We start from the raw sequence: 26,096 nt of genomic DNA, 5'->3' as shown, positions 1-26,096 counted from the left end.
CCCACGGGGATGTGATAGGGAATTCGTTGTGAGGGAGCCCAGGGACTTAAAAATTTGAGAATAATTCAATAAATTCTCGACAAATATTTGGCTGCCCGAACTTAAGTCGCCTCTTAAGAATCTTCGAAGAACCGAATACGTTTAGTGTACGGAGAGAATTAAACGGTTATGCTTAGCGTGAAATTCACTGTAAAATTTGCCGTGATATATATTTGAGTGCAGGGACAAATTAAGGAAAAGTTTCTTGTATAACGCGCCGTCAAATTTCAAAGATTTTGCGGAATTTTCAGTTTTTTAACAGTAAATATTGCTGATGGGACGTCAATATTTACTAAACACTCTGGTAAAAGTTCCTACTTGGAATAATAAATATTATTTAATTTATAGGAAAATACAATTTTACTCCCATAATAATATCAAGAATTGCAGCTCGTCACCGCACTGTCGTTGCTCACGGTAATTTTTCAAATTTCATTCTGATCATAAGATTTGGACTTTAAAAGATATTCTGAAGAATTCCAAAAAAATAACAAACTTCGTAAGATTTGTTCTCTTTGCGAATCAGAAATCCGAGAATTTATAATGATTTACGATTTTAAAAAAATCAGCAACAACCACTGAAAATTGCGGAACATCATTCTGAAATTTCTTCCCCAAAGCATGAAAATTCTTAAAGTTCTTGGGTTTCATCCCCCCCCCAAGATTCCTCAAACGCATCCATGACTTCCGAAGCAGGAAAATGAAACTTACTCGTACAAAGATTTTCAATGTAGCTTCGTAGGAATGCATTAAAAAGTTACAAGAACTGGGAGAACAAAGTGAAAACGGTATCGTGGCAGGAGAATGACGAATTGAGAGTAAAGGGTCAAGCTTTGACAGACTTGACAGCGAATGTCTTATAGAGAGGTATACACGTGTACGTGTCGTATTCACTTCATACCCTCTTGGGTCTCCGCCTCGAAAGAGAGCATATTCGAAACAACCTCGTGGCTGCGCTCTTCACTTTCAACCCTCTCATTCTCCACGAGGCAGAATCTAACACACAAATATTTGATCCTTCTGCTGAGCATAAAAGTGAAGTGAAGTAACGTGACTCGAGTATGCGTAATACCTGGCGATCGAATGATACTGAAAGTACGAGATGGCAGAATGAGTAATGCAGCATCGAGCAAGCGGTGCACAATCCAATGAAGACACAAAATCCTGTATCTCGGTGTGTACCAGTTGAGCGCGAGTTACGTCGAGCTGCATGCACAGCACAAGCAGGTTGGCTCGAATGTTCTAGCGTTCATTATTATGCAGTGCTATGAATATTTGAGACCTCCCCATCCGAATGCAGCATCACAGACCGTCGGCTCTTGCAGTGCAGCTGAAAAAGGGAAAAAGAAATCCGTGATGGTTGCAGCTGAGAGGATTGCAAGCATGTTCAAATTCGAAAAAAATGGCCAGCACTTTGCCAGTGACGTGCGCCCAGTTACGTATGAGTGTTACTTCTTTGACGGACTAACTAAATTGACACCGTGAGTGACTGCTGTGATGGTTCAGGTTTTAGCGAATATAATGCTGATGGAAAAACGCTGCTGGGAAAAAATAAGAATCCGGAAACATTAGCGCGATGCGAGAATTCCATTCGCTTTCGTTCGCTGCCCCGGACGATTTATTCGCATAATTTATACCCGCAACGAGTGTCTTCTGTCTCGAGCCGTTGCGAAGAGATTCTTCGAGATTTATAACGAAACTGAATATGCGATATGAGAGGTGAGCCCAGAGCCAAAAGTTCGGATGAGACTATCAACGTTAAACGACAAATGCCGAGGACTGAGCATCCCTTTGACCCTGTTAAGCAGTTCGAACACCGTCGAACAACTCCGACGACTGACGTTGACGATTCCGACACAAAGATTGCTCGAGATCCCAATCGAGTTGGCTCACTCGTCAGTTAATTTACAGTTGTCACAGTCGAGGGTCCATCCTGCGCAGAAACATCGATAACACTGAAATACTGTAGCCGAGAAAAGCAGCTCGTCGTTCTCTCCGAGGAAAAGCGCACAATGATGTATATTAATTTGGAAATCTGGCACGAACTTAGCCGCAAACAATGAACTCGAATATATATTCGGTGGTTAACAATTTCTCGAGTTTCGACGTTAATACAATGAGAGACACCCGAGCTCTCGTGTACCCCCTTGCTTTTCCGCAGTAGTTCAGTTTCTGCCCACGGGGGAAACCGCACGAGACCACCTAATCAACGATCCCTGAAAGCTCTTCACCCAGAGGCTCCTATATACGAGAGGCTTTCCACCAAATTCCACCTACACGAATATCGGCATCGCTCGACACATTATGTTTGCTCTCACGAAACCTGTGCGTCCAATCCACCCGGAGTATATCTGTAGAGATCAGTCTCTGTAATACGTGGATATACGCTCGTGTGAGAGAGCCTCGTAGGTGCTGGCGCGGGTGCTTAATGCTGAGAGAGAAAAGGACCTAATCGATGTGATGTAACACATCGATCCATTCAGATTACGCCTGTTTCTGTCCTGACAATCGATATATGTATACAAATATCTGTTTATGTGCATACGTGTACCTACTGACTATGAATGCACTGTGTGTTAAGCAACTTCCTGTAGATATAGCGAACCTACACCAAGAACCAATCAGAATGATCGATAAAGGGACACTAATTACCCGGCTTCACTCTTCTACCTGGCCCTTTCTCATGCTCCGAGCTTTCGTGGTTCGTTTCTCTGTATCTTGAAATTGGTCTTGGCGTGGTCCGTATCACTAGAGTCCAATCTCTGCTATAAATAGCACGTGCTCGAATCAATTAAGATTTCGGTCTCATTGGCTTCCAAATGGTTGTTCACCTTGATGTGGGCGCGCGGGATACAGTTTTCAAACTATAAAGTGCTTCTGGCTTATATTTGGAGCTATTTTTGTCATCACACATCTGAGAAAAAAATCCATATTAAGGTAGTTCATGCACGAAACCATTTTCTTAAAAACGTTTTGAAATTTGCATCGCGAATTTCAATGGGTAGTCGACTGAGAAGCGTGTCAAATTTTAAAGGGTTCGTCAAATTTTAAAATCGTTTATCTTTCCATTTAACGAATGAACTCTTGTTACGAAATTAATAAAAAAGTACACAATAACAATGAAGTATATAATGAAGGTTTGGAAAAAAATTCGAGACGATTGTCTTACTAGTAATAAAGAAATATTCCGTTAAAGATTGAACAAAATTGGTAACGAGCACTCGTGTAACCTCACATTTGCTTATTTAGGCATTTCGTTTCTTCTTGGCCCAGGCCTTTCTTGCCATGGCCTTCTGTCTTTTTATTAACACTTTTCTCTTTATCCATTTCCCGTTGTGTTTTTGCCTTTGCGCTCTCTCATATGATTTTTTACATAAAAAACTATAGTATTTTCACCAGGGACGAATGAAATTTGGGGTTCAGTCAGTGATGGATCCCCGATTAATAAATCGCTTGTAATTTCATCCGTCAGAAGATAAGTTGAAAAAATTCATTTACAATTTCGAATTAATAACTCTGACTTTAATTTAAAGTGATAATATCTTTAATTAGGGAATAAAAGTCGGTCCAATTCAGACACCCGTAAAGTACGATCCTTCGGGCACGATCTACCTTAATGCTCTACAGATTATTTACAGGGATTTGCATATGCGATAATAATGTTCTGCGAACTTGAATTATTCTCAGTGTTTTTACTGCTATTTGAGAATATTTTGATCAATTAATCTCTCAGGTTCGTAATGGACGTGAAATTCATGGAATTTAATTATTCTAAATGAAATCTGCAGCAGCTAAAACCCTCATTAGCGTTAGTGGGTGATTATAAACTGCCAGCATATTGAATTAATAAATAGAGCGGAAGATTAACAATAAAATTCCATTTTCATATCGTCACTGGTTTCTGAGTGATCATCCGAAAGTAATAACATTACAAAGTCACTCGAAAGCTTGTAGATGGACGACGAATTTGAAGAAGATTTTTTTCTCATTTTTATAGCAATGTAAGTGCTACTTATACGAGAATTAAGTAAATTCAACTTCAATACAGTGATATCGTTTCCTTCGAAGAATATCAACGCAGAAACGTTGCCAAATTCCAGCTCGTCGAACATATGCAGAATTCGCAGAACGTATTGAAAAATCAGAAAAATCTTATTACACGAATATCCCTCCCTGTAAAATGTTTCACGAAACTCGTAGACGTCCATCGTCAGATGAATCGGAAAATGTCGCGTGATTGACCACACGAAATCCATTCAGTATTCAGATCTATTCGAAAGTCCGGAATGTAATTTTTTTTTCGTATCGAAATGGAAGATGCTTACGTGGAGCATTCGTATAATTTGATGTGCGCAGAGGAGACCAAGACGAATCGAAATGCCTGGAGAGGCATTTAAGCTTCATTTATCCTGAACTTTGTTATTGTTTTATTACTAATAATCGTAAACCCAACCTCAAACACAGCATAAATGCTGTAAAAAAACTAAAGACAAGTGCATATTTATGCACTTCCGGTCAGTCATCTGTAAAATCATAGAAATCAATGGTTGTAAGACTTTCTTTCAATTCAAGAAACAAAACATTACAAAAACAAATTGCGACCAAAGAAATTAAGATCACAAAAATAAAAATAATAAAATTGGTCGTTGTACTTGGCGTTTTTTTTCTAGCTAATTTTATCTAATTTACCTGTATCTCATATTCACGAATTCGAAAGTCGAATAAAACTCTCCAAGTACAACGGCCAAAATTTTTTTCCTGCTGTCAATTTTTTTCAATTTTTGTAGTCTTAATTTCTTCAATCGCAATTTATTTTTTTAATGTTTTGTCTTTGTAATCGTAAATTCAATAACGTTTTTTTTTTATATCTATAATACTCGAAAGAAATAGAAAGCTTGACAAATCATGAGAAGAACTAATTTGATCGAACCAGCAAATCTCAAGTCAGAAGCAAAGTCTAGTAATTGGTATAGAAAATGGTGAGGACTTTTGCTATTCGTATTGTGAGAGTTGGTGAAAATCAAGTCAATTTCGGAATCAGGTTAAAAGCTACAGCAGATGTTCCACGTGCTGAAATTAATCAAATTGAGGCTTCATAAATTTTCGCCGGAACTTCACTTCGTTTTGGCAAGTATGAGAGTTGAGTGCAATTAGAAAAGTGTATTCGATGAAAAGTCTCCATTATAAGTCAGTAAAAGTTTGAGAGCTCGAAAGCGACTTCAGGAGTCGATCTTTTGCCTCGTCACTGGGCCTCGAGAGTTCCCAAGTCAAAAAAAATATCGAACTAATCGAAGGGTATGAATATTGAACGTTTTATCTGATTCGATATCCCAGAAAATGCAATGGCGTCGTATCCATGCCTTCGAGCTGAATTTCCTAATAAATTGCACTCATAATTTGTTGGACGAATAAGAGCACGAAGTTAAAAAATGACGCTTTTGTGTCGGTAGGAACTGTCTCGTGGGCAAAGCATATCACATTAAAATATCAGATTTTGGAACCGACAACGAGCTTTATTCGTCGGATTATTACAAAGTGGACGGCAGCGTTCCTTTACCTGTGCGATGGATGGCGTGGGAATCGATATTTTTGGTGAGTCGCACAGTCGCATTCCATTAATCCACAAAGCATCATTTTTCGTTGGTTCTTTTGCAAGATAAAATCGGAGATTTCCATTGACAATATTAGATTGTGTCCTGGGATTATCGTTGGCAATATTGCTGTGATCAATAATTCGTAACTTGGAACGAAAGCTCGAAAATCGAAGGGAAAATGGAGTAATTTTCTCTTCGTAAAAGCCGATAAATTCCTTGAAAGTGAAAAGCCATTTTTGATCTCATCGCTCAGAACGTAATGAAAATAAATTGCAATTCTCTATTGTCACAGGGAAAATATACGACGAAAAGCGACGTCTGGTCGTTCGCTGTAACACTGTGGGAGATTTTAAACCTGGGACGTCGGATACCCTACGAAAATTTAACGGATGCTGACGTCGTCGAGAGCCTCCGGCAATTGCATCGGGGCTGCGACGCTGCGCCGAACAACGTCGAAGACTCTAAGGACGACGTACGAGTCTTATTCGACTATTTGCCACGACCAACGGCATCGTCCAAGGACATATACGACTTGATGCTCGAGTGCTGGCGACGCGAGGACTGCGAGAGACCAACTTTCCGTGAGATATCGCTCTTCCTTCAGAGAAAAAATTTGGGATATGCGCCGACCTCCTGATATTAAGAGCTCGTTATTCATCAGAAATGGGGCTCTCGCTTCACGATCGAGTTTCGAACAGGATTGGCGATGCAATTATTGAGAAAGAACATTTAAAAAACACGAATTCCAATCGCATTTCGATCTTGCGGATCAACACAGAAACTGGGTCGATTGCGATTTGAGAGTTTGAATTATCGTGCGTGAACAGTACAATGATCTGAAATAATGGAAGGATGAAAACTCGGCTGAGCTTTCACAAGTAAAATCGAACAGTTTGGCTCGAAGAAAAATGGCAAAATATTATTTTTCACATAAATTTCAAATCTAGTTTACCGAAATGAAATTCAACTCACAATTAACAAAAAAATGGTTGAGTTGATTGTTTAAAAACATCAAAAACAAACTCAATCCAAGCCGTTCAAAAGTCCCAAATTTCATCTTCGAAATCTCTACAAAAACACTTACAAAGCGCAGCGCGAACGCTATTTTTCCGGTGAACAAAAAATATAATGACAGTCCTTCCCATATCGTCCATCGCGTATCATCGTCGAACAAAATATTCTTCTCCACCTTCGACGCGGTGCTCCACTCTTTTTAGTGCTCAAAGTGCGCAATGCGATAGTGCGTATCTATGAAGAGACACGCGACACCGACAAATAGTTTCGTCCTCAAACCAAGACTTGCACATAAGTTGCTAGCCAAACTCAATTTTAGAAAGAAAAAAAAACTCATTTTTTTATAAATTTATAGTTGAAACTATTTTCGCCGACGAAGCGTTTGACGACAAACTCATTTTACCTGTTAAATGATCCAGGCCAAGCTCGTTCTAGCTCAGCTGAACTAGTTCCGAGCGCAAGATTTTCAAGGCCAAACTAGTTTTGCCACCGAGATATTTTAAAGCTCGACCAGATTGGCCTGCTGCTCGCGTTTACTCAAAACTCCAATGTCATTCGATGTGTCAACTCAGGACGAACCAGTTTTGCATACGAACATGGAAAAAATTAATTTCGGGATCGAGATCTCCTCGAGTTTGGCCTGAAATTGGGTTTAGCTCGTTACCTGGCGGAGGATGTTGTTGAACGAGGCTGTTCAGTCCTCGATCTCATGCAGATATAAATGTCAAAATAATGATGTGTATCGAAACATGTCAAGTAGCTTAATACCAGAAAACCCGACGAGAACAAGCCGCAATTTCTACGAATCAAGTATTCGTGCTCGGAGCAACGTTGATTATTTCGGGAGGAAGGAGACGCCGGAATCGGGATCCGGATTCCATAGTTTTTTGCATTACCGAGCGAAGTATGGAGAATCGTAATTAAACGTAATTGAAAACATTCCTTGAACGCAGTGAAAAAAGCCTTCTCGGCAGAATCAACGAAACTTTTTTTCGCGAGGAGGAAGCTCGTCGCTTCGAATTCTGTTATTGATACGTTAGATTAAAAAATAAAAAATGATTAAAATTAAAGCGAACCGTCCGTCGGATTTGCAACGAAATACGAAATCGGTGAGCATGGAGGAAGGATTATTAGTAAACTTAGATTTAAAGAGGATGGAAAACAGAAAAAAAATAATAATGAAAAACGAGGAATTTCTGCCTGAGATTTCAAACCCGTAGTTAATGCTACATAAATAAATAATGGCTATGACACATCATAATCATAACTTTATATAATAGGCGGGATCAATAAAAATAAATTTCAAATCGAACGAAAATTAATATATTTATTGTAAATATTCGCGTAGAGTTGGTCGGGAGCGTTATTCATTGTGAAACAACGAAGCTTATGACATTTTATAGTTATTTTCTCGCCCAAATTTCAATTCTCGTACAACAAAATCCAATCGTTAATTCTGCTCACTGTTCGAACACGATCGGAAGCGAATTATAACGATAAAAAGAGGAATTCTTCGCGCTGCATATCAATATTGAAACAGTACTTAGGATAAAAAATGATTTTTCGTCGAAAATATCACGGTATAAAAGTCGGTCGAATTGGGGGGAGAGTTTCATCAAAGGATCGATATTCGTTGCTCTCAAATCGACGAGAACTTACGAATTTTCTTTGTTCCCTGCTCTCAATTGGATCAATTAATTTCTGAACTTTCTCGAAGATTCTCTCGCTCCATTTTCATTTGCCAGCACTTAAGAAAATTGTAAATAATGATGTTCAATAATCGTTGCATTTTACGAGCTCGTACTGCTTAGAAGGAATCATTTAGAGGGTAGAAAGCAGGAGGAACGTTAAGAATACTCATTTTAATTAAAATCCTGACATATCGAAGGAAATTGATTTCGACGAGAAATATATACGATGGAATTGTCTCGTGCAAATTCGTGCGATTTTCGAACGATGTGAAAACTCATATTTTTCATCGTCTTTATGAAAACAACATTATTATCATGGCATTTTTGTTGAGCTGCTTTTGCAGTTAACTCGCTGGTTGGTAAGGGTCTCTCGATGTATTTCGAACGAGTTTAAAAACGTACACACATCATAGCACACACCATATCTAACACTAGACAATGTTACCTTTACGATATTTAAAACAAAGTACTATTTATATAACTGGCCGTAACGAGTGTGAACAGAAGAAGAAGAAGGCGCGAGGATGAGGGCAAATAAAGAGGAAATTCACTGAATTTTCATCGACGAGAGCGTAGGTAGTTTGAGAGAAAATAATAAATTGCTCTACGACGTATTTTTAAGTGTAAGCATAACGCTGCCTTTGGCTACATTTTCATCCTCGATCCCCCCTCCTCCCTCTCCATCGGTTTGTCTCCTCGATCACGATCCTTATAACCGCTAACGAGAGTAACTCACTTGTCTACTCATGTGATAATTTGTAAATGTCCATGTACCTAATCCCAATTTCGTAATCGTGGATATTCTCATCTCACAACGAATCATTTCGAATAATGGTGCACATTTTATTCTCAAATTTTTCCTATTTTGAGAATAGCAAAAGTTATAAAATCATCGTCGTCAATTCTGTAGACATAGAAATTCAAGTATCGTTCAATTCTTTCGAGATTAAAGACTTACGAGGTGGTTTATTAGTGCGAAAATCTCAGCGAAACGAACCCACTTATTTCGTGGCGAAAACAAAAAAATCTTTCGAACATTCATATTGTTAAGGATAAATCGTTGGATCCTCGAAAAATAATTGCACGAGCAATTATGTCGACGTGAAAGAAAGGAAAATTGATGAGAGTGGATTTTCTTTTGCCATTCCCTAATCGTGGCGTTGTTGCGTACACGAGCCAGAACGGTCACGGTACAAAGGGAATCCTCCATCAACGAACGACTCTGAATCAGTATTTGATTTTCACCAATCATTGTCATAGTTAAACGAAATTGTTTCACGGTGAAACAAGGCAGGAGAATAATCGAGCTGCGACTATCGAAGAAGCTCGTAGCGATTCGACTAGATTAAGAATCATTTTGTGCTTGCTTTGCTGAGTGTTGTTTTCGAGAATCGGCAAGTGAATACGATACAAGCAGAAGCGATAAAACTTATTGAAATTCGCACCGCGATCGGTGAGCTCTACATAGGTCCTTCCAAAAGTACGAAACGATTAGAAAAACGCTCGAGTTTGTTAGTTCAAAGCCACATGATCGACAATCACGCTCACGCCTTGAGACTGAACGAATTTCTCGTCATTCATTTTCTTTCTTACTTTCGTTCAAAATTGAGAGACCAGCGGTGACGTTGATGAAACCAAATTATTAAAACACTAAGCGCGTGAGGTCACTCAGCGATCGATGAGCATTTTTTTTACCTTTTCCAACGCGTCATTTCACACACGTTTTCATCGTGCTACCATTTCAAATCGATTTAAAAAAAAAAAAAAAAAAACAAAATCGTGTGAAATCGTAAATTTTCCAAAATTTAAATTTTCGTCCCAAAAATTGAAATGTTCGTAAGCATTTGTCAACGAATGTAAAGTTCGTTTTATTATTGAAAGAAAAGGAAGAATAATAAAAAAGGGAAAAACAAGTGGAATTGTAAAAGGCACAGTTGACTGCCAAAGACTCGTAGCGGAGCTCACCCAGCTAATATAATATTATCTTCTCTACGCTATTATAATACCTTGTCGTTATATTCACAGAATTATTTTATACTAAGAACTGTTTATAATTTTGTATCTCATCTCTGTAAATAGCAAGCGAATAATATAAACGTGTTTTACGAGTATAAGAACAAATGATTGATTATTAAAATTACACGTCATTGATCAATCCGCTCTCAAGGGAGAGGATCACATAGATATAAATATGAATATAAATAAATAAATAAATAAATAAATATATATATATATATATATGAATAAAAATATATTTTAATCGCTAGTGACAAGAACAAAACGATAGATGTGTAATTGGACGATGTAATTACGAAATTTGGTTATATAGAAACGTAATGAATAATAACGATGTACAACGAGATAGAAAATAATTAAAAATATGTATGATAATAAACACACGACTAGAATTAAAGGGACAAATCATGAAGTATACATGTTACACGATCGGTAGCCTGTACATAATTATTCTCGGATAGTTTTGAAAGCTAGTCATTTGGAGCGTCGTCACGAAACAGGTGTATAAATATTTCCGGTTATTGTGTACGTATTCGATCGGAAAATTGAGTTTTACATGGGAGAGCAAATTTATAGTTTTTGGGGATTTATTCGGAGCTCGAAATTACGATGAATGTTACTTTACAGTGCGTAACGGACGATGAAATTTAAATTTAAAAAAAAAAATGAGAAAAATAAAAGAACAAACGAAGCAATAAAAAGCGAACGAAACGAATAATAAAAATGTAGGAAGCTCGAGAATTTTGTGATAATTATTAAGTTCGAATGATCTTTCGGTATTCCGCTAATTCATTACAGGATTATGCATATTTTCTTTTCAATACCTCAATCATTTACCTTTTTCATTATACTGTTACATGTGTCTGTATACTTGTATCGTTATGCAGAAAAAAAAATGAAAAAGGGTTCGTAGTTGTAGCGATATTATATTGTAACGTATGAATGCGCGTTACCTACACTTATCGTGTAAACTTCGTAGGATACTATAGCTATGTAATGTATTGTAATTGCAATAATTATAAAAGAGTAATAAAACACACGCTCAAACTGACAATTGTAAGCGGTTATTTTTTTATTCTTAAAAGTCGATTAGTAGGATTCTAAGGGACCGCAGGTTGCTACGATTGCGAGTTTTTTTTCGATGTTTTTAAAATTTTGATTGTTTTTCTCTAATTTTTTACATTTCTCAGGTTGTAATATTTTTTTTTCAAGTTTAAGATGACGTAGGGGTTTGCAAATGAAAATCAAATAATCCCTGCTGGTTTAATCGCTGCTCGCAATTAATTAAAATTGATGATAAAACTCGTTTTGGCATGTTCGAGGTAGTCTAGCACTTGAATTTTTCGAAAATGTTTTTTTAGGGTTTCCAGTTTTTAGATTTTTCGTTCGTGATGACGATTTATTTGTGGTGTAAAAGATTCTCTTATTATTTTCTATTTGGATTTTCATTTTCCTGAAATTTGAATGGATTATCGGTTTAAAAAAGGCGGGCAAAGTCAAGGAAATTGAAATGTTTCTATTGGTTGCTAACACGGCGCATGCTCGATCGTAACCTATCCAGATTCATGCTAGACTCCTGATTTCACGCCAGAACGCCAGTCCGCCAGTCAATAATTCGTGAAAAAACTACGTAATCTACTCCGGATATTTCTTGCTTATTATTTTGTTCATTGTTCTCATTACTCATAATCTCATAATAAACCAAAAAATCTTGCGACCCTAATGAAGAAAAATGTTTTATATAAATCCACCGAAGGGCAAAGTGGCACTGCACATTCTGGAAAACAGTGTTTTTACTCGATTGGAGTATTTAAAACTCCTCGACAACAACAAAACTGATAATTTTTGTGGCAATTTTGAATATTTGTTGGAAAATTCAACGTGGGACAACATTGGACACTTCACTTTAAGGTTTCTTTCTTCTACACTTTTCCCTTCTATGTATAACAACAAATAAAAATTCGTTTAAACACAAGATCATTTCTGTTTTGAGGATTTGAATTAAATATAACAATGATAATTCCATTTTCTAAGCTGTGACAGTTTCTGTTAACTGTATAATAACCGGAAAAAATTATGACTCATTTTTGACAACAATGATTTTTACAAAACAACTATGTACAAATTTTTCATCAATCCATACAGCGTTCATAAATGAATTAACACCTTAATCTTATTACTGAAGATGTAAGTTCATTGTGTTATCATTTTTCAATCGAATATAATAATCGTATAATTTTATAATAACAACGGGCAAACTTTCTATGAATTTCTTTGAGTGCTACCGCTTACTTATTGAATCTTCTTTAAAATAGTTGACCTTCAAATAATAATTTTTTTTTAGATTAATTGCTTCAACATCAAAAGAATTGTGGCAATTTTGGGTAAAAAATGAAGAATTGCTGTTCAAACAACGCCTCGATCATTTGTCGATCAGACAAATCCATAGACTTTTTAGGAACATAGTAAGAAACTTGAACAAACGAGAATGTGATCAAAATATAGTTTCACAGAGCTTATTGCAAATGAGTCTCTTTTTTTTGAAACCGCTTGTATTCAATCACATAATGAGAAATAATCATGCTGAGAATTGCCAAAAGTTCAGATGTCAAGGTAAATCGGACGTCACATAATCTTAATTCATTGAGAAATCAGAAGAGCCAAAAGAGTTTTGACTCAGAACGTTTTCTTGCAGTACCCTTTACAGCAATCCCTGATTTAGTAGGTAAGCGAAAAGTAGATTTGTACCAAGGACAAGCAACAGTTGTGTGTTCCGAATGGAAAACAGTACTTCTATGTCTGTACCGAAATTTCATAGAAGCAGAAAAAAAACATATTTCTCATGCCGGAGTGCTGGTTGCTACTGATCCACGCTTGGCTTCAATTAGCAAAGTCGTTCGTAAGTGCACTTCAGAAAAGCTGCCAATGAGTGGTCAGATCACAGCAAAAAATATAAATGAGGAGTCCAGAAACTTTCCCCCGTGTATGCAAAATCTCCATTCAGTACTGAGAAACAAGCATCGTTTGAGCCATCATGCAAGATTTCAATACAGCCTCTTCCTCAAAGAATGTGGTATGCAAATGGAAGATGCAATTCATTATTGGAGAGAAGAATATTTGAAACCCCACACTTGTGAAGCTGGATGTACACACAGTTGGCAGAAAGATGAAAGAAAATACTTGTACAGTATCCGTCATCTTTACGGTCTCGAGGGTGGTAGAAAAAATTATAAAACACCCAATTGTGAAAAAATCTGTGTAAGTGCCTTTTTTCCATTCAAGCTATTTGTTATTCATATATATGAAAATTGATTGTCTTAATGATATTTGTAAAAAAATTGCTACAGGAAGAAGTGCCCAGTCTCAGGTATGAAGGTGGTTGCCCTTTCAAACATTTCGACTCAAATCAACTTGTAAAACTGCTACAAAAATCTTTAGACAAGTCAGTGATCGAAGAACGTTTTATCAATGTCACAGCTCGAAAGCCCGAAGCAGCCTGCTCTGAATTCTTGAGAATAATTCACCAACTCGATGACCAAAGTTTTGCCATTCACAGCCCTGTTCAATTTTATACCAAAGTTACAAGTGAAATAATATAAGCCTAGGGAACTTTTACTATTTCATCCAGCTATTTTATTGAACGACAAAACAATTGACTGTGATATATTCAGAATCAATAAATATTCACATCTATTTACATACAACTCACCAAAAATATTATTATAATCACAGATAAAGATCATGTTGAATTTTATCAATTTAATGTTTAATCATCGAAGAAATATTATCGAACTGTAAATTTATTTAACCCCTCCTCAATCACTTTTTTAGTCACTCCATTCTCGACTAATATCGATAATACACCAACTTTCGTTAAATCTTCGATGTTCCTGTGCTCATCATCGAAGAATATCATATCCTTATAATCAGCCCCGGAACTCTTTTGTATCCTAGGAACACACAAAACGAAAACATAAATCAACTATTTCAATTCTCATGAAAAATTTAACAAACGGTCTTTATTAAAATGTGAGTCAGCTTTCAATACAAATTAATCAATTCCTTGTTCAATTTTCCAAAAAAAGTATGAATGAAAGTTCTCTCTGCAGTAGCTTTGTATTTTGAATAAATATGAAAATGGAAAGTGGTAGAATAAACAGGGACTCTATCAAAAATGGCTTCTGCAATCTCAGGTGAACAAACCAACGATTCAACGTACTTGGAAAAGTGTTTCACTTTACAGCCTGGATATATCTCTTTGTATTTGATATACTTTTCCCATTCAAATAATTGAAGAAGTTGATGAGCTCCTTTAATCTCTGATGTTCTCGAAGCTATTCCTATTTCATAACCCTCCTCATTAAGTTGTTTCAGAATCTGTGGAACTTCCTGGTAGTATTTGATTTTGTGACCCTGAGCATCGACGACTTCGTTTCCTTTCCTGGAATAAGTTTTTATTATGTTTCAACTTGAATCGAAAGCAATCTATGGATGATTCGTGTCAGGCTCGATTACTGAGTAAAAAAAGTTTTTCCGTGTTCCTGATTGACTTGATTCATTGAGAAAAATTACCTCCAACATTTTCAAAGGATATTGTATGAATCTGAAGTCACAGGAGCGACTCGAGTGCATTTTAAAAAAGGATTACCCTTGACATATGTCCAAGTACATTTGAATTGCAACCTATATATTATTTGAAACTTTCAAAAATTGCTTACACAATTTTTAATCAACCACAACGTTTCAGAATTTTTTGTGTGTTTACATATTTTCCATTTTTATATCAGATGTCAAACAAATTTAATAGAAAAGGTCAATAGTATTGACGACAGAACTCACGGACCATAAGTTCTTGATTCAATGAACATAGAAAATTCAATGAATATAATTGAAACTTGACTCTTGTTTAATAAGGCTTATTTAATGTTTTTTTTGCATTATTCTAGTTTGAAGATCAAAAACTTACCCTTTACGAAAAGGTGGTGTGACGTGAGTGTCGACCCAAAACGGCCATAGAGTATAATCTGAAAAACAAATGATAATTCAAATTCTTGAATAAGCTATTGATACAATACCGTTTGAATGTTTTACGAATTATTTACAATATGAACAATCATTGAAAGCTCCTAACCTAGATCAAAGACAATTACTTTAGGTTTTTTCTGAGTCATTGCGAGATTCGATAAACAATTGAATGAATGAAAAATGGAAACAATGATTGATAATTCTATATTCTTCCTATATTTTCTTTTCTTTGCGAGAAATTAAAATCACGTTTATAAAATAGTGAAACGTCAAAAGAGTTTCGCTCTAAACGTCAAATTTCTTACAAATTCGACACCCATTCCGCGTTCTGCCTCGATCGGTAGTGCAGCATTCGGTGATACCCCGAACTACTTTGCACGGCCGAGATGGCAGATTTATTCAATTTTTTCACATACAATATAGCCGTGTTCCAAAACCTACTGTCATATTGGAAACATCGAAGGAAACCTTTGATTATTCCGTGAAATTCAAAACCTGCAATAAGCAATGATTTTTCGTAACTTCATATAAAAATTGTTTCATTTTTAAATTTCTATCATATTTACACATAGTTTCCAACTATTCAATGTTGTAGAATTGGGAGAAAATTCGTGTTGAATGAAATTTGCGAAATCCACAATAGTTCAGACTTCCCCCCACAAATTAAGGTACTTTCATTATCAATCCCTCTTATCAAGTAACAATTTTTCATGGAACTCGACTCCTCTGCACTACGTATGATTTGGAACTTTTATGGAAAGTTGTAGATCAAATTAAAATGGGAATCCACGAACTTCCCGGACACTGGAGTTTGACAAGTGCGTTTAGCAGTTCCCACTAAATTATTTGCCACCATTTTGAAGGGAGCAAGACCTATCATACTGAAAAAGAGAAGGATCACTTTTACGTCAATATATTTGTGATTTCTGTTATCTTTGAGATTCGATCTTTCCCATGCTTACATAATTTCAAGTGCTCTTTAATTCGATCGATGGAAACTCAAAAATAAAAATGATCAACAGCCAACAAACGATAATATAATCGTATCGATTCTAAAATCAGTAAAACATCAAATTTGGTACGAGAAAAATCTTTATTTTCTTCAATCCCTCTATCAAGCAGCAAAATCAGTTCAGACCCTCCTTAATTAGAACACAATACTCCAAAACCGAACATTGGGAACATATTTTCAATGAAGTACACCATTAATGTCGAACAACACACAACAACTCTTTGTGCAAACTTTAAGATTGAAGTTTCGTCTAAAAACAATATTGAGAAAATCGAACAAGTGTCTCAGCTGTCGAATTTGATCGTGTATTTTGTAAATCCCTAGAACGGCATTTCAAACATAGATCATTCTCATTTGTCGATAAGTAACCACTTATTTAACCAGCTCGTCAGCAGCTAGCTCCGGTTTCTCTGATGTCTCCGGCTTCACTGTTGAGATTTGAAACTGTAAGAGGATCACGAGGTAGGTGATGGTTGAACTGAATATCTGAAAGAATTGAACCGATCGAATCGCACATACGGTTCGCTGTTATCTTTGAAATCGCAATGACTTACCGAGTGCACTAGGGAACAGTCAAGAGGGAATAGGCCGTAGGCGCTAAACTCAATTTTACGATGCAGCAATTCTACAGAGAACTGCTCGAGCTGGAACTCGCAAAAACACAGTTGGAAAGGGAACTTCGTAACAAACGATGAATCATAATGACACGTGGAAATTCTGATCACCTCAGCTTTGTCTTCTCGACTTAAATTGCATCCATCAAGCACCGTGTAAATGGCATCAGTCGTCTTCCTCATCTGTAGATTCATAAGGACGGAACTTGTAATGAATTTTCGCTCGATCCAAGCTACATCGCCATCATTAAAAGTCTTTGAATATTTTATGCCGACATTCAAGACTCGTAAGGGTTTATTTCAAATTTGTATTTTTAGAATGAACATCGTCAATTTTATTTTCAAAGTGCCATTTGAGATGGCAGCAATCGTTTGATAATAGAACATTTTTTGATTCAATAGCAATTGATGTTATTGGAAGAGTTTTCTTCATTCAATTGCAATGATTTCTGGGACAATGGAACTGCAGTTCGATCTAAAAGTAGTTTGTTCGTTTAATCATGTTTAACCTTGTGATAATCGTACATTTCATTGGCACCCCATAATGCCGAATTTCGTTGTTCCAATGACTCTTTTCTCAGTGTACGGAGAATGTGTGAGAGACGAGGCTGATCATAAATTTAATAGACTTTGCAGAATAACCATCATCATACAAACCTCGGCGGTTATGTTCTCAACGGCTTTTGCAAGAATACCAATCGGTACAATTAGTCCCAATATCCAAGCCACCGAATTGATAACGATGAATGCAGGATCAACGTCGATGTTGACTGTCAACGGCATCAGACTCCAGTAAGAATTGTATACAATCTCGAAACAACTCAACCCAATGATAAACAGTATTGGGAAGGAATAAAATTCCGCGACATCCGATCCAATATCGTACAAAGTTTTGTGTGCTCGTCTGAAGTCAATTACTTTTGGAAGATACTCACAGTTCATCAGGGTTATTTCATCACGCAGAACAAATGAACGAAATGTTTTCGTCGTTGAAGATTTTGATAAGTCGACGATAGCGATATTGAGACTTCTGTACCGTATTTCGATCATTTTAACTATTAAAGCGTACTGCAACAAGAACTGAGTGATGATGAAACTCGGTAGAATGTCATTAAACCAATCAAATATCGTTGTATTATAAGCGTAGACATCACTTATAATAAGCACAACCCAAGTGATAATGAGTACGATAAAAACGATAATTGCTTGTAGTCGAAATGTGGTCGTTAGTTGTAAATTTGACAGTCGACAAATGGTGGAATCCACTTTGATCAAGCGATTGAGCAGGCTCACCATGTCTCTGCGTCTGACCGATGTGAGTAACCAGAGTGCGTTCATGAATGCTACACCGAAACCTGCTTGAGTCAAGTCAATAGCGAGTGTGAGAGATGTCTTGAGTGGGTAATTGTTGACAAGAAGGCGTTGAATGCAAATGATACTCAATGGTATGTCGACTGCGCTGAGGAAAGCGTTGTACATTAAAGCGAAACGAGAAAGCACAAATTTCACGGAGACTTGGGACTGGCAATTAGGCTTATCACTGATTGTTCTCGCACAATTATAACGTACGCTGTCAAAAGGTGCAAGTCCTATAATTCTGAAGAAAAAAGGTACCATTTTCATGTCCCTGAACGTGCCACTCTTATTATCTTGGAAATCTGATTTCTTCCATGCTTTTCTAGCCATTACGCCTTATTTTTCACCTCTTTGCTATACAACTTTGAAGAGAATACTGATTCACATTCTGTTAGCTCAACGTTGGATGGAAGTAAACATAAGAGAAACTCTCTCGATTGAAAAAATCCATTGAAGCTCAAGACGGCGATTTTTATCGCGATCAATAATTTTCCTGCATCTCCGACCAATGATGGTTTTAATATTTTATTTGGTGAAGTACCTGCTTTGACCATGGCCATTTTATGGAAGTGGACACGCTATTGCGATTATGTGATTTTTTAATATCCGCTGATTTAATCTCATTTCGATTGGCCTTGCTTTCGTTCACAAATGCCCTTAGCGCGTTTGTACGAAGAATTATCATTTTCCGCTTGATGCAATTTCGAAGCCATTATTTCCACGTTGTCGACATAAAACTATACAATAGATCACCATTATGCAAATTGCAACTCCATATCGATTCGACTGATTCTAATAATAAGTATGGAATATCATGGATGGCGTGTTACTATTTACGCTGAACTGACAGCCGGCTTCAACATAGGCCTTGACCCAACGAACATCGAAAAGTCGATTGATCAATATTGAGATCAACTAGAAGTTGGTGGAAGAAAGAAAATCAGTTTGAAGGACGTACGACTACTCATGGAGATCTGATAAGAAGTTTCATTATACAAAATCAAACATTGAGAACATATTTTCCATCAATAACACTATTTAAGAGCTAGTTTTATACACGGAGAGAAAAAAATAGTAAGAATTACTATGCTCCCATGGTATAGGGATGGCGCAGATTCGATAGAGGGCAGGTCGAAAGTACTCGTGGCGCCTCTAATGTCATAAATTATAAGCTTTTGGGGGTAGCACTTTCAATACTTTGATGGAAATATAATCATAATAATGTAATATATATATAATAATACAATAATGATAAAAGACCCCCAAAAGCTTTCACTTTTCATCACTAGTGGCGCGGTAGTCTACTTGCACCATCCCTATTGGGGTTCTATATTGCTCATTTTGAAGCTTTTTACCAAAAATATTGTAATTTCCAAGTAAATTCTGAATGAAAATTTTTAAATTGCGTATTTTGCTGTGACAAAGGTTTAAAAAACTGTGCCATTTTTTCCTAACAAGGTTCACCAAGTAAACGTTGTAAAATTTATGCTGACTTATTGTACTGTTTTCACATTTGAAATTTACAGTTGAACATAGTAAAAAATTTGAGCAACTCGAACACGAGCATCGATCATACGCCAAAGTGTTTAGAAATTTACTATGGTAAATAACAGAATTTCATTCGCGATTGTACGATAATATACCGATATACATGTGTACCGATGTATTTATTTTGACATCACTCATCAATTTTCATCGAGTCGCTTCTATGGCACCATAGAAGTTTTTAGTGAAATTTTCTTTCCGTGTAGACACTTGAAAATTCAAGTTTCATTTGAGTAAGATTGAGAAAATCTGACGAGCGTCGCAAATACGAATATTTTTGAATATTCAGTCTGTGTTATGCAAATCCAAAGAATGGAGTCCCAAAAGTTGATCATTCATCAATCAACCACTAGTGATTTAGCCGGCTCGCTCGAGGCTTGCTCCGGTTTCTCTGATGTCTCCGGGTTCACTGCTGAGATTTGAAACTGTAAGAGGATCACGAGGTAGGTGATGGTTGAACTGAATATCTGAAAGAATTGAACCGATCGAATCGCACATACGGTTTGCTGTTATCTTTGAAATCGCAATGACTTACCGAGTGCACTAGGGAACAGTCAAGAAGGAATAGGCCGTAGGCGCTAAACTCAATTTTACGATGTAACAATTCTACAGAGAACTGCTCGAGCTGGAACTCGCAAAAACACAGTTGGAAAGGAAACTTCGTAACAAACGATGAATCATAATGACACGTGGAAATTCTGATCACCTCAGCTTTGTCTTCTCGACTTAAATTGCATCCGTCGAGCACCTTATAAATAGCATCGGACGTGTTCTTCATCTGTGAATCCATAAACACAAGACTAGTAGTGAATGTTCCCTTAAGGAAGTTCAAACAATTTACGTAGGATATCATACGAAAAATTCATTATATTTTATTACTCCGAGTTAATAAATTGAAAATTTGCGTGAATCTTCTTGAACAGGGCTTAATTATGTGTGAAATATTTGGAGAGGTTTCACCGTCTGGTAATCGAGAAATGACATCGTTGAAAATGACGGGTTAAACATGGGCTCTTATGAAAGCTTTCAAAAAATTGCGAACTTCAACAATAAATATCCCAATTTCGAGACGGTGAATGATCGGCATATTCCGCCAGAAGTTTAATACTATCTTCAGCTTTCTTTTTAAAAAATGTTATTGTGTAAAGTTGGAAAATAATATTTCCATAAGATACCCTTGAACCTCCTTAATCTAAGACGAATCCGTTCAAAATGTTCAAAAATTCCATGGCAACATTCGGTAGAATAGAGTGATTTTATTTGATATAAACCGATAGTTGTTGCATTCAATGTCGAAATACGACTCGTATTACGAACGATCATATAATTTACAGAGTTTGGGGAACAACAGTTATCGTACAAACCTCAGCGGTCACACTGTCGACATTTTTTGCAAGAATGGCGATCGGAATGATTAGTACCAAAACCCAAATTATCGCACTGGCTACAACAAACGTGGGGTCGATGTCCAGGCTGAGTGTCAATGGCATCAAACTCCAATAAGCATTGTAAATAATTTGGACGCAACTCAGAGGTATGATAAACAGTATCGGCATTGAATAAAATTCTGCGACATCCAATCCGATCACGTATAGAATATTGTGTAAACGTCTAAAGTCGGTTATTTTTGGGCAATAATCGGTGTTCATCAAAGCCATTCCACCGTGGATGATGACCGAACGAGAGCCCCTGATGGTTGAAGATCTTGATATTTTGATGATAGCGCCGTTCAGATTTCTGTATTGTATTTCAATAAATTTGAGCATCAGAGCGTATTGCAAGATGAAGTGAGCCCTAACAAAAGCTGGTGCAATGTCATTGAACCAATCAAGGATCATGGTCCTGCTGGCCTCTGCATCACATACAATAAGAACGATCCAAATGATTATCAGTCCAGTAGAAACGCCGATTACGTGTAACCGACGTATGCCAATGTTATATGAATTAGTCACACGACAAATGGTGGAATTTACTTCTACCAAACGGTTTAGCAGATCTGCCATGTGATTGCGTTTGATCGATGTGAGTAACCAGAGTGCGTTCATAAATGTCACACCGAAACCTGCTTGAGCCACGTCAATGGCCAGTGTGAGAGATGTCTTATGTGGATACTGAGTATTAAGGAGGTTTCGAATGCAAATGATACTCAACGGTATGTCGGCTACGCTAAGAAAAACGTTGTAGATCAAACAAAAACGAGACAGCACAAACTTCACGGACACTTCAGTCTCGCTATGACGCTTATCACTGATCGTTTCCGAGAAATTATTCCGTATGCTGTCAAAAGGCGCAAGTCCTATGATTCTGAAGAAGAAAAGTACTATCTTAACGTCCCTGTACGTGCAACTCCCACTATCATGGAAATACGATTTCTTCCATGCTCTTCTAGCCATTGCGGGTTAATACTCGCTTCTTTGCTCTACAATTATTAAAAGAATACTGACTCGTATGCTACTGGCTCGATTTTACCTCGAAGCAACCAGTAATAACAGCCTCTTCATAAAAAATGGACATTTTAGCCCGATACGACAGATTTTGATCGAGATCAATCTCATGTTTGCATTTCTAAGCACGTGAGAGTTGATAAAAAATAACCCAGAAATGTTGGATTTAATATTTGATTGGGTGAAGTAACTACGACTTTGGGCATTTCGTGCGGCTGAACACGCACCAACGATTATGGAAATTTTCAACATTTACCTGCTCAAGTCCATTGCAATACCTTTCTCTACAGTTGCTCTTGGCGATCTCTTTAGAGGATCGTTTTCATCGACGAGAAGCGATAAAATTGATCGTCATTGTATTACGCTAATTGCAACTAAGTATCAACTCGACCGAACGAGACAAGAATGATGGAAAATCAAACTTAATTCAAGATACTGATATAGAGCCTGTCAGATCAATTTCTCATTTCGTACTTTACGCGAATTTCTCGACTTCGATCCGGTGATCGAGCGGTATCGATTCGCGGGCGTGTCCAACCTACTCATAAACTTGAAATTTTTGGGAGCTCGCAATTTTGAAAAACTCGCTCTCTTGCTCTGGGACTGTCGAAGCGAAAGCAACGCACTGAACTGTCATCGAATCATCAACTTCTCGCATTGATCTGGGTTTATTGGCCATGGTCGCCCCAATTTGAGACAATGTGATTTATGCATATGCTATGATAAACACCTTCCTCTCGCCAAGACATCCTGAAAAGGGTTAAAACGTAATTGCAAAAATTAGGCTCGCGAAGATTAAAATTTTATTTTAATCATCCCAAATATCCAACCGTGAATTCATCGGTAGTGCAAATTCATTCAATTTTTTTTCACAAACAATCACGTTCGAATGTTTTCATTCCAATTTATGTCTAAAGTCTGACATAACGATCCACTGGAAACATTAAAAGAATCCTTTGAAAGAAATTCGTCTTGGAAATTCAAAACTTGCAATCAGTAACGATTTTTCGTAACTCCTGGTCACTTGATCCGGATAATTTTTTCATTTTTTTATTTCAATCATGTTTACACATAGTTTCCAACTATTTCAAAAAGATTCTCGTCATCGTGCTATACTCGTTACAATATTGTGGAATTGGAAGAGAATTTGTACTGAATCAAATTTGCGAAAATCAAATTTTGTACTTTCATTATCAATCCCTCCTATGAAGTGACGATTTTTCACGGAACTCGACTCTTCCACTATATATGATTTGAAACTTTTATGGGAATTCAATTAAAAAATATCCAGCGATATCTTACTGTATTTGTTTCCATTTTTTTCGAGTCACTGGGGCTTCTCCGGCGATATATGAAACTGTAAGAGGATTACAAGATACGTGATGGTCGTGCTGAATATCTGAAGCATCAAAACGATCGATGAATCGGTGAACGATCGCCTAGGGATTTTTAGAATTGCCGTGACTTACCGACTGCACGAGAGAACGATTCAGAGGGAAGAGTCCGTATGCGGTGAAGTAAATTTTTCGATGCAGCAACTCGATAGAGAATTGTTCAAGCTGAAAATTAGCAGGGCAGAATCGAACAGCGCCATTGACAACGTGAAGTGAATAAAAATAATTTAGTAAAGCACTAAAAACCTCATCTGTGTCTTCTGGACTCAAATTTGGTCCGTGAAGCATTTTGTAAATAGCATCAGACGTTTTCTTCATCTGTAAATACAAAGTGTCAGAAGTTGTAATCGATTTCCCGCCCTGTCTTGTCCCGTGTTGAAAAAAAATCAGAAATTTGAATGGAGTGGCGATCGAGTTCGAGAGTGCCGTTTGCAGATTTCTTAGTGCAGAGAAAATCCATGCTAAAAATTCCGCGGGTAAATAGGTCCGAGAGTTGCATTTTGCGAACAAATAGTTGCAGTTTTAAGTATGTTTTCCACGAAACGAAATATTTCCAGAATGTTCATTTTCGATGCACTAAATTATCAAGATTCCCAAAATAGAACGAAGAATCTTAAAAGATCATCAAGATTCTCGACGGATTCCGACAGAAGGACAAAAAAACGAAAAAGAATCGTCACCGATATTTAGATTTATCATCGAACCCAATTTGAAAACGCCATTCCGTGTATGTTAAAGAAGCAAAAACAAATTGAATGTTCATAAAAACCTCATGTGTCAAGCCATCGATGCCCTGGCCAAGGAGAGCGATCGGTACCAGCAGTACCAACACATAAGCAACCGACTCGATGACGATGAGTTTGGTATCAATTTCCACGTCGAATGCGAATGGTGTACAAAGGAGGTAAGCATTGTAGATAATTCCGGAGCAGCTTAAAGCTAAGGTTAAAAGGATCGGCAGGGAATAAAATTCCGCAACATCGGATCCGATCTCACATAGAGTTCTGTGAGCTTGTCTGAAGTCATTGATTTTCGGAAAGTAGTCACAGTGCATCAGGGTTATTTCATCATGATGAACAAACGAACGAAAGGTCTTGGTCGTCGAAGCCATCGAAAAGTCGATAGCGGCGTTGTTCAGGTTTTTGTAGTGTATTTCGAGAACTTTTACCATCAAAATGTACTGCAGCATGAACTGGTCAATGATGAACATTGGGAAAATGTCGTTGAGCCAATCGAAGATTATGGTATGGTAAGCCTGATTATCAGCGACAGTAAGGACAACCCAGATGATGACGAGGACGACAAAAGTCCCAATCATGTGCGAGCGTGATAAGCTGATCCGTTTCGAACTCGACAGACGACAGATGCTGGAATCCACCTTCACCAAACGGTTGAGCAATCGCGCCATGTGGCCACGCTTGATGCAGGTTAATAACCAGAGTGCGTTCACCAATGATATCCCATAAATGGTCAGTGCAATGTCGATCGTGAATGTCAAAGCTGTCTTGAACGTGTAATCAATTGCGAAAATACGTTTAACGCAGATGATGCTGATGAGCAAGTCCCCTATTACGAGAGCAACATTGTAGACAAAGCCGAAACGAAGATCCACGAACTTGATGGCCACTGGAGTGTGGCAAGTATGCTTATGAGTGGGTGGCCCCACGCTGCTACTCTTCTCGCTATTAAAAGGGGCGAGGCCTAACATTCTAAAATAAAAAAGTATCACTTTGATGTCCATGTGCTCGCGATTCCCACAATTTTGGGGATTCGCTCTCTCTCGCGCGCCTCTTCTCATGGCACGGTCTCTTTTGGCCTCTTCTTTGAGATTTATTAGGATTTCGGCAGGTCGACGAGTTTTCACGAAACGTAGAATTGTGGGCAATAAAAAGAAACGGTCGAATCACGAGTCCAGATAAGAGGCACGACTAGCCATCGCTGTTCAAACTACTCTTTCAATACTGAGCATGAAAACGCTGCCACATCTCTGGGTAATCTTCAATGGCGCACTGATTCATGACGTAACTCGGCAGCAGCTCGGAGTTATTCAGCAAAACTTTCTGTCGATTGAATAGATCATTTTAGTCCAGAACGTTTCTAATAATCGCAATCAAATTTTCGTATCTCCAACGGCTTGAAGATTGATGGTCGGTGAAATCGCACAGTACTTGGAGGCTTGCATTAATATTTCGTTCAATCTGATGCAGGACTCGTCGGCTTAAGGGATTTGCGCGGGTCAGCACGCTCACGCGATTATCGACGATTTCAATGTCGAGCTGAATCTTTCACGAAGCGCCGGTTAGGGAAACAACGATTTTTTTATATTCGGTAATTTAAGCATAAAGGATCAAG

The 26,096-nt window shown here is 37.4% G+C and overlaps 6 protein-coding genes across 8 annotated transcripts in view; 2 read left to right on the top strand and 4 right to left on the bottom strand.

The window, feature by feature from the left end:
* LOC122417166 (epithelial discoidin domain-containing receptor 1-like) overlaps positions 1-11,408 on the top strand; it is a 141,881-nt gene extending 130,473 nt beyond the window's left edge. The window contains exons 15-16 of the mRNA XM_043430472.1: positions 5,490-5,631; positions 5,926-11,408. Coding sequence (XP_043286407.1) covers positions 5,490-5,631; positions 5,926-6,270 — 487 coding nt within the window. The 3' untranslated portion in view covers positions 6,271-11,408. The remainder of the gene's footprint in view (positions 1-5,489; positions 5,632-5,925) is intronic.
* Positions 11,409-11,933: 525 nt separating this feature from the next.
* On the top strand, positions 11,934-14,058 carry LOC122417234 (DNA primase large subunit-like). Of its 2 annotated transcripts, XM_043430581.1 has the most exons (5): positions 11,934-12,265; positions 12,699-12,967; positions 13,050-13,079; positions 13,173-13,612; positions 13,702-14,058. In XM_043430581.1, the coding sequence occupies exons 1-5, from the start codon at positions 12,087-12,089 to the stop codon at positions 13,951-13,953; spliced, it is 1,170 nt and encodes a 389-aa protein (XP_043286516.1). In that variant the 5' UTR covers positions 11,934-12,086; the 3' UTR covers positions 13,954-14,058. The 2 variants fall into 2 exon arrangements, with proteins under 2 accessions (XP_043286516.1, XP_043286515.1); XM_043430580.1 differs by having other exon boundaries at positions 13,050-13,612.
* LOC122417235 (magnesium-dependent phosphatase 1-like) lies at positions 13,965-15,678 on the bottom strand. The gene is made up of 4 exons (XM_043430582.1): positions 15,486-15,678; positions 15,321-15,378; positions 14,574-14,795; positions 13,965-14,304 (listed from the first exon to the last, which is right to left on the bottom strand). The coding sequence occupies exons 1-4, from the start codon at positions 15,523-15,525 to the stop codon at positions 14,139-14,141; spliced, it is 486 nt and encodes a 161-aa protein (XP_043286517.1). The 5' UTR covers positions 15,526-15,678; the 3' UTR covers positions 13,965-14,138.
* A 788-nt stretch (positions 15,679-16,466) lies between these two features.
* On the bottom strand, positions 16,467-18,350 carry LOC122417641 (putative gustatory receptor 28b). Of its 2 annotated transcripts, XM_043431358.1 has the most exons (4): positions 17,663-18,350; positions 17,117-17,188; positions 16,946-17,035; positions 16,467-16,877 (listed from the first exon to the last, which is right to left on the bottom strand). In XM_043431358.1, the coding sequence occupies exons 1-4, from the start codon at positions 18,341-18,343 to the stop codon at positions 16,764-16,766; spliced, it is 957 nt and encodes a 318-aa protein (XP_043287293.1). In that variant the 5' UTR covers positions 18,344-18,350; the 3' UTR covers positions 16,467-16,763. The 2 variants fall into 2 exon arrangements, with proteins under 2 accessions (XP_043287293.1, XP_043287291.1); XM_043431356.1 differs by having other exon boundaries at positions 16,946-17,188.
* A 1,822-nt stretch (positions 18,351-20,172) lies between these two features.
* On the bottom strand, positions 20,173-22,299 carry LOC122416778 (putative gustatory receptor 28a). The gene is made up of 4 exons (XM_043429825.1): positions 21,271-22,299; positions 20,613-20,723; positions 20,442-20,531; positions 20,173-20,373 (listed from the first exon to the last, which is right to left on the bottom strand). Exons 1-4 carry the CDS (start codon positions 22,297-22,299, stop codon positions 20,245-20,247), a joined length of 1,359 nt encoding a protein of 452 aa, XP_043285760.1. The 3' UTR covers positions 20,173-20,244.
* Positions 22,300-23,677: 1,378 nt separating this feature from the next.
* LOC122416777 (putative gustatory receptor 28b) lies at positions 23,678-25,452 on the bottom strand. Its single transcript, XM_043429824.1, has 4 exons — positions 24,514-25,452; positions 23,991-24,062; positions 23,820-23,909; positions 23,678-23,749 (listed from the first exon to the last, which is right to left on the bottom strand). The coding sequence occupies exons 1-4, from the start codon at positions 25,450-25,452 to the stop codon at positions 23,678-23,680; spliced, it is 1,173 nt and encodes a 390-aa protein (XP_043285759.1).
* Between the last annotated feature and the right edge of the window lie 644 nt (positions 25,453-26,096).

Source organism: Venturia canescens, chromosome 10, assembly GCF_019457755.1.
Source record: "Venturia canescens isolate UGA chromosome 10, ASM1945775v1, whole genome shotgun sequence".
NCBI lineage: Eukaryota > Metazoa > Arthropoda > Insecta > Hymenoptera > Ichneumonidae > Venturia > Venturia canescens.
The sequence above is the reverse complement of the archived record's forward strand: the minus strand, read 5'-3'. Positions and strand labels throughout refer to the sequence as shown.

Bases quoted from the DNA above. Each gene is read 5' to 3' on its own strand.
- LOC122416778 (XM_043429825.1), bottom strand. From the start codon at position 22,299: ATGGCTAGAAGAGCATGGAAGAAATCGTATTTCCATGATAGTGGGAGT. The intron at 20,724-21,270 runs GTTTGTACGATA...AACTTCCTTAAG, and splicing joins TCGACAGTGTGACCGCTGAG to GGAACATTCACTACTAGTCT. The intron at 20,532-20,612 runs GTGATCAGAATT...TGCGAGTTCCAG, and splicing joins GTCGAGAAGACAAAGCTGAG to CTCGAGCAGTTCTCTGTAGA.
- LOC122417641 (XM_043431356.1), bottom strand. From the start codon at position 18,343: ATGAACGCACTCTGGTTACTCACATCGGTCAGACGCAGAGACATGGTG. The intron at 17,189-17,662 runs GTTTGTATGATG...ATGAATCTACAG, and splicing joins TTGAGAACATAACCGCCGAG to ATGAGGAAGACGACTGATGC. The intron at 16,878-16,945 runs GTAAGTCATTGC...CAATTCTTTCAG, and splicing joins ACTGTTCCCTAGTGCACTCG to ATATTCAGTTCAACCATCAC.
- LOC122417234 (XM_043430580.1), top strand. From the start codon at position 12,087: ATGTTTTATATAAATCCACCGAAGGGCAAAGTGGCACTGCACATTCTG. The intron at 12,266-12,698 runs GTTTCTTTCTTC...ATTTTTTTTTAG, and splicing joins ATTGGACACTTCACTTTAAG to ATTAATTGCTTCAACATCAA. The intron at 12,968-13,049 runs GTAAATCGGACG...GTTTTCTTGCAG, and splicing joins CCAAAAGTTCAGATGTCAAG to TACCCTTTACAGCAATCCCT.
- LOC122416777 (XM_043429824.1), bottom strand. From the start codon at position 25,452: ATGTTAGGCCTCGCCCCTTTTAATAGCGAGAAGAGTAGCAGCGTGGGG. The intron at 24,063-24,513 runs GTTTTTATGAAC...TTGTATTTACAG, and splicing joins TCGATGGCTTGACACATGAG to ATGAAGAAAACGTCTGATGC. The intron at 23,910-23,990 runs GTTTTTAGTGCT...GCTAATTTTCAG, and splicing joins GTCCAGAAGACACAGATGAG to CTTGAACAATTCTCTATCGA.
- LOC122417235 (XM_043430582.1), bottom strand. From the start codon at position 15,525: ATGACTCAGAAAAAACCTAAAGTAATTGTCTTTGATCTAG. The intron at 14,796-15,320 runs GTAAGTTTTTGA...AACTTATTCCAG, and splicing joins ACACCACCTTTTCGTAAAGG to GAAAGGAAACGAAGTCGTCG. The intron at 14,305-14,573 runs GTACGTTGAATC...GTGTGTTCCTAG, and splicing joins AAAGTGAAACACTTTTCCAA to GATACAAAAGAGTTCCGGGG.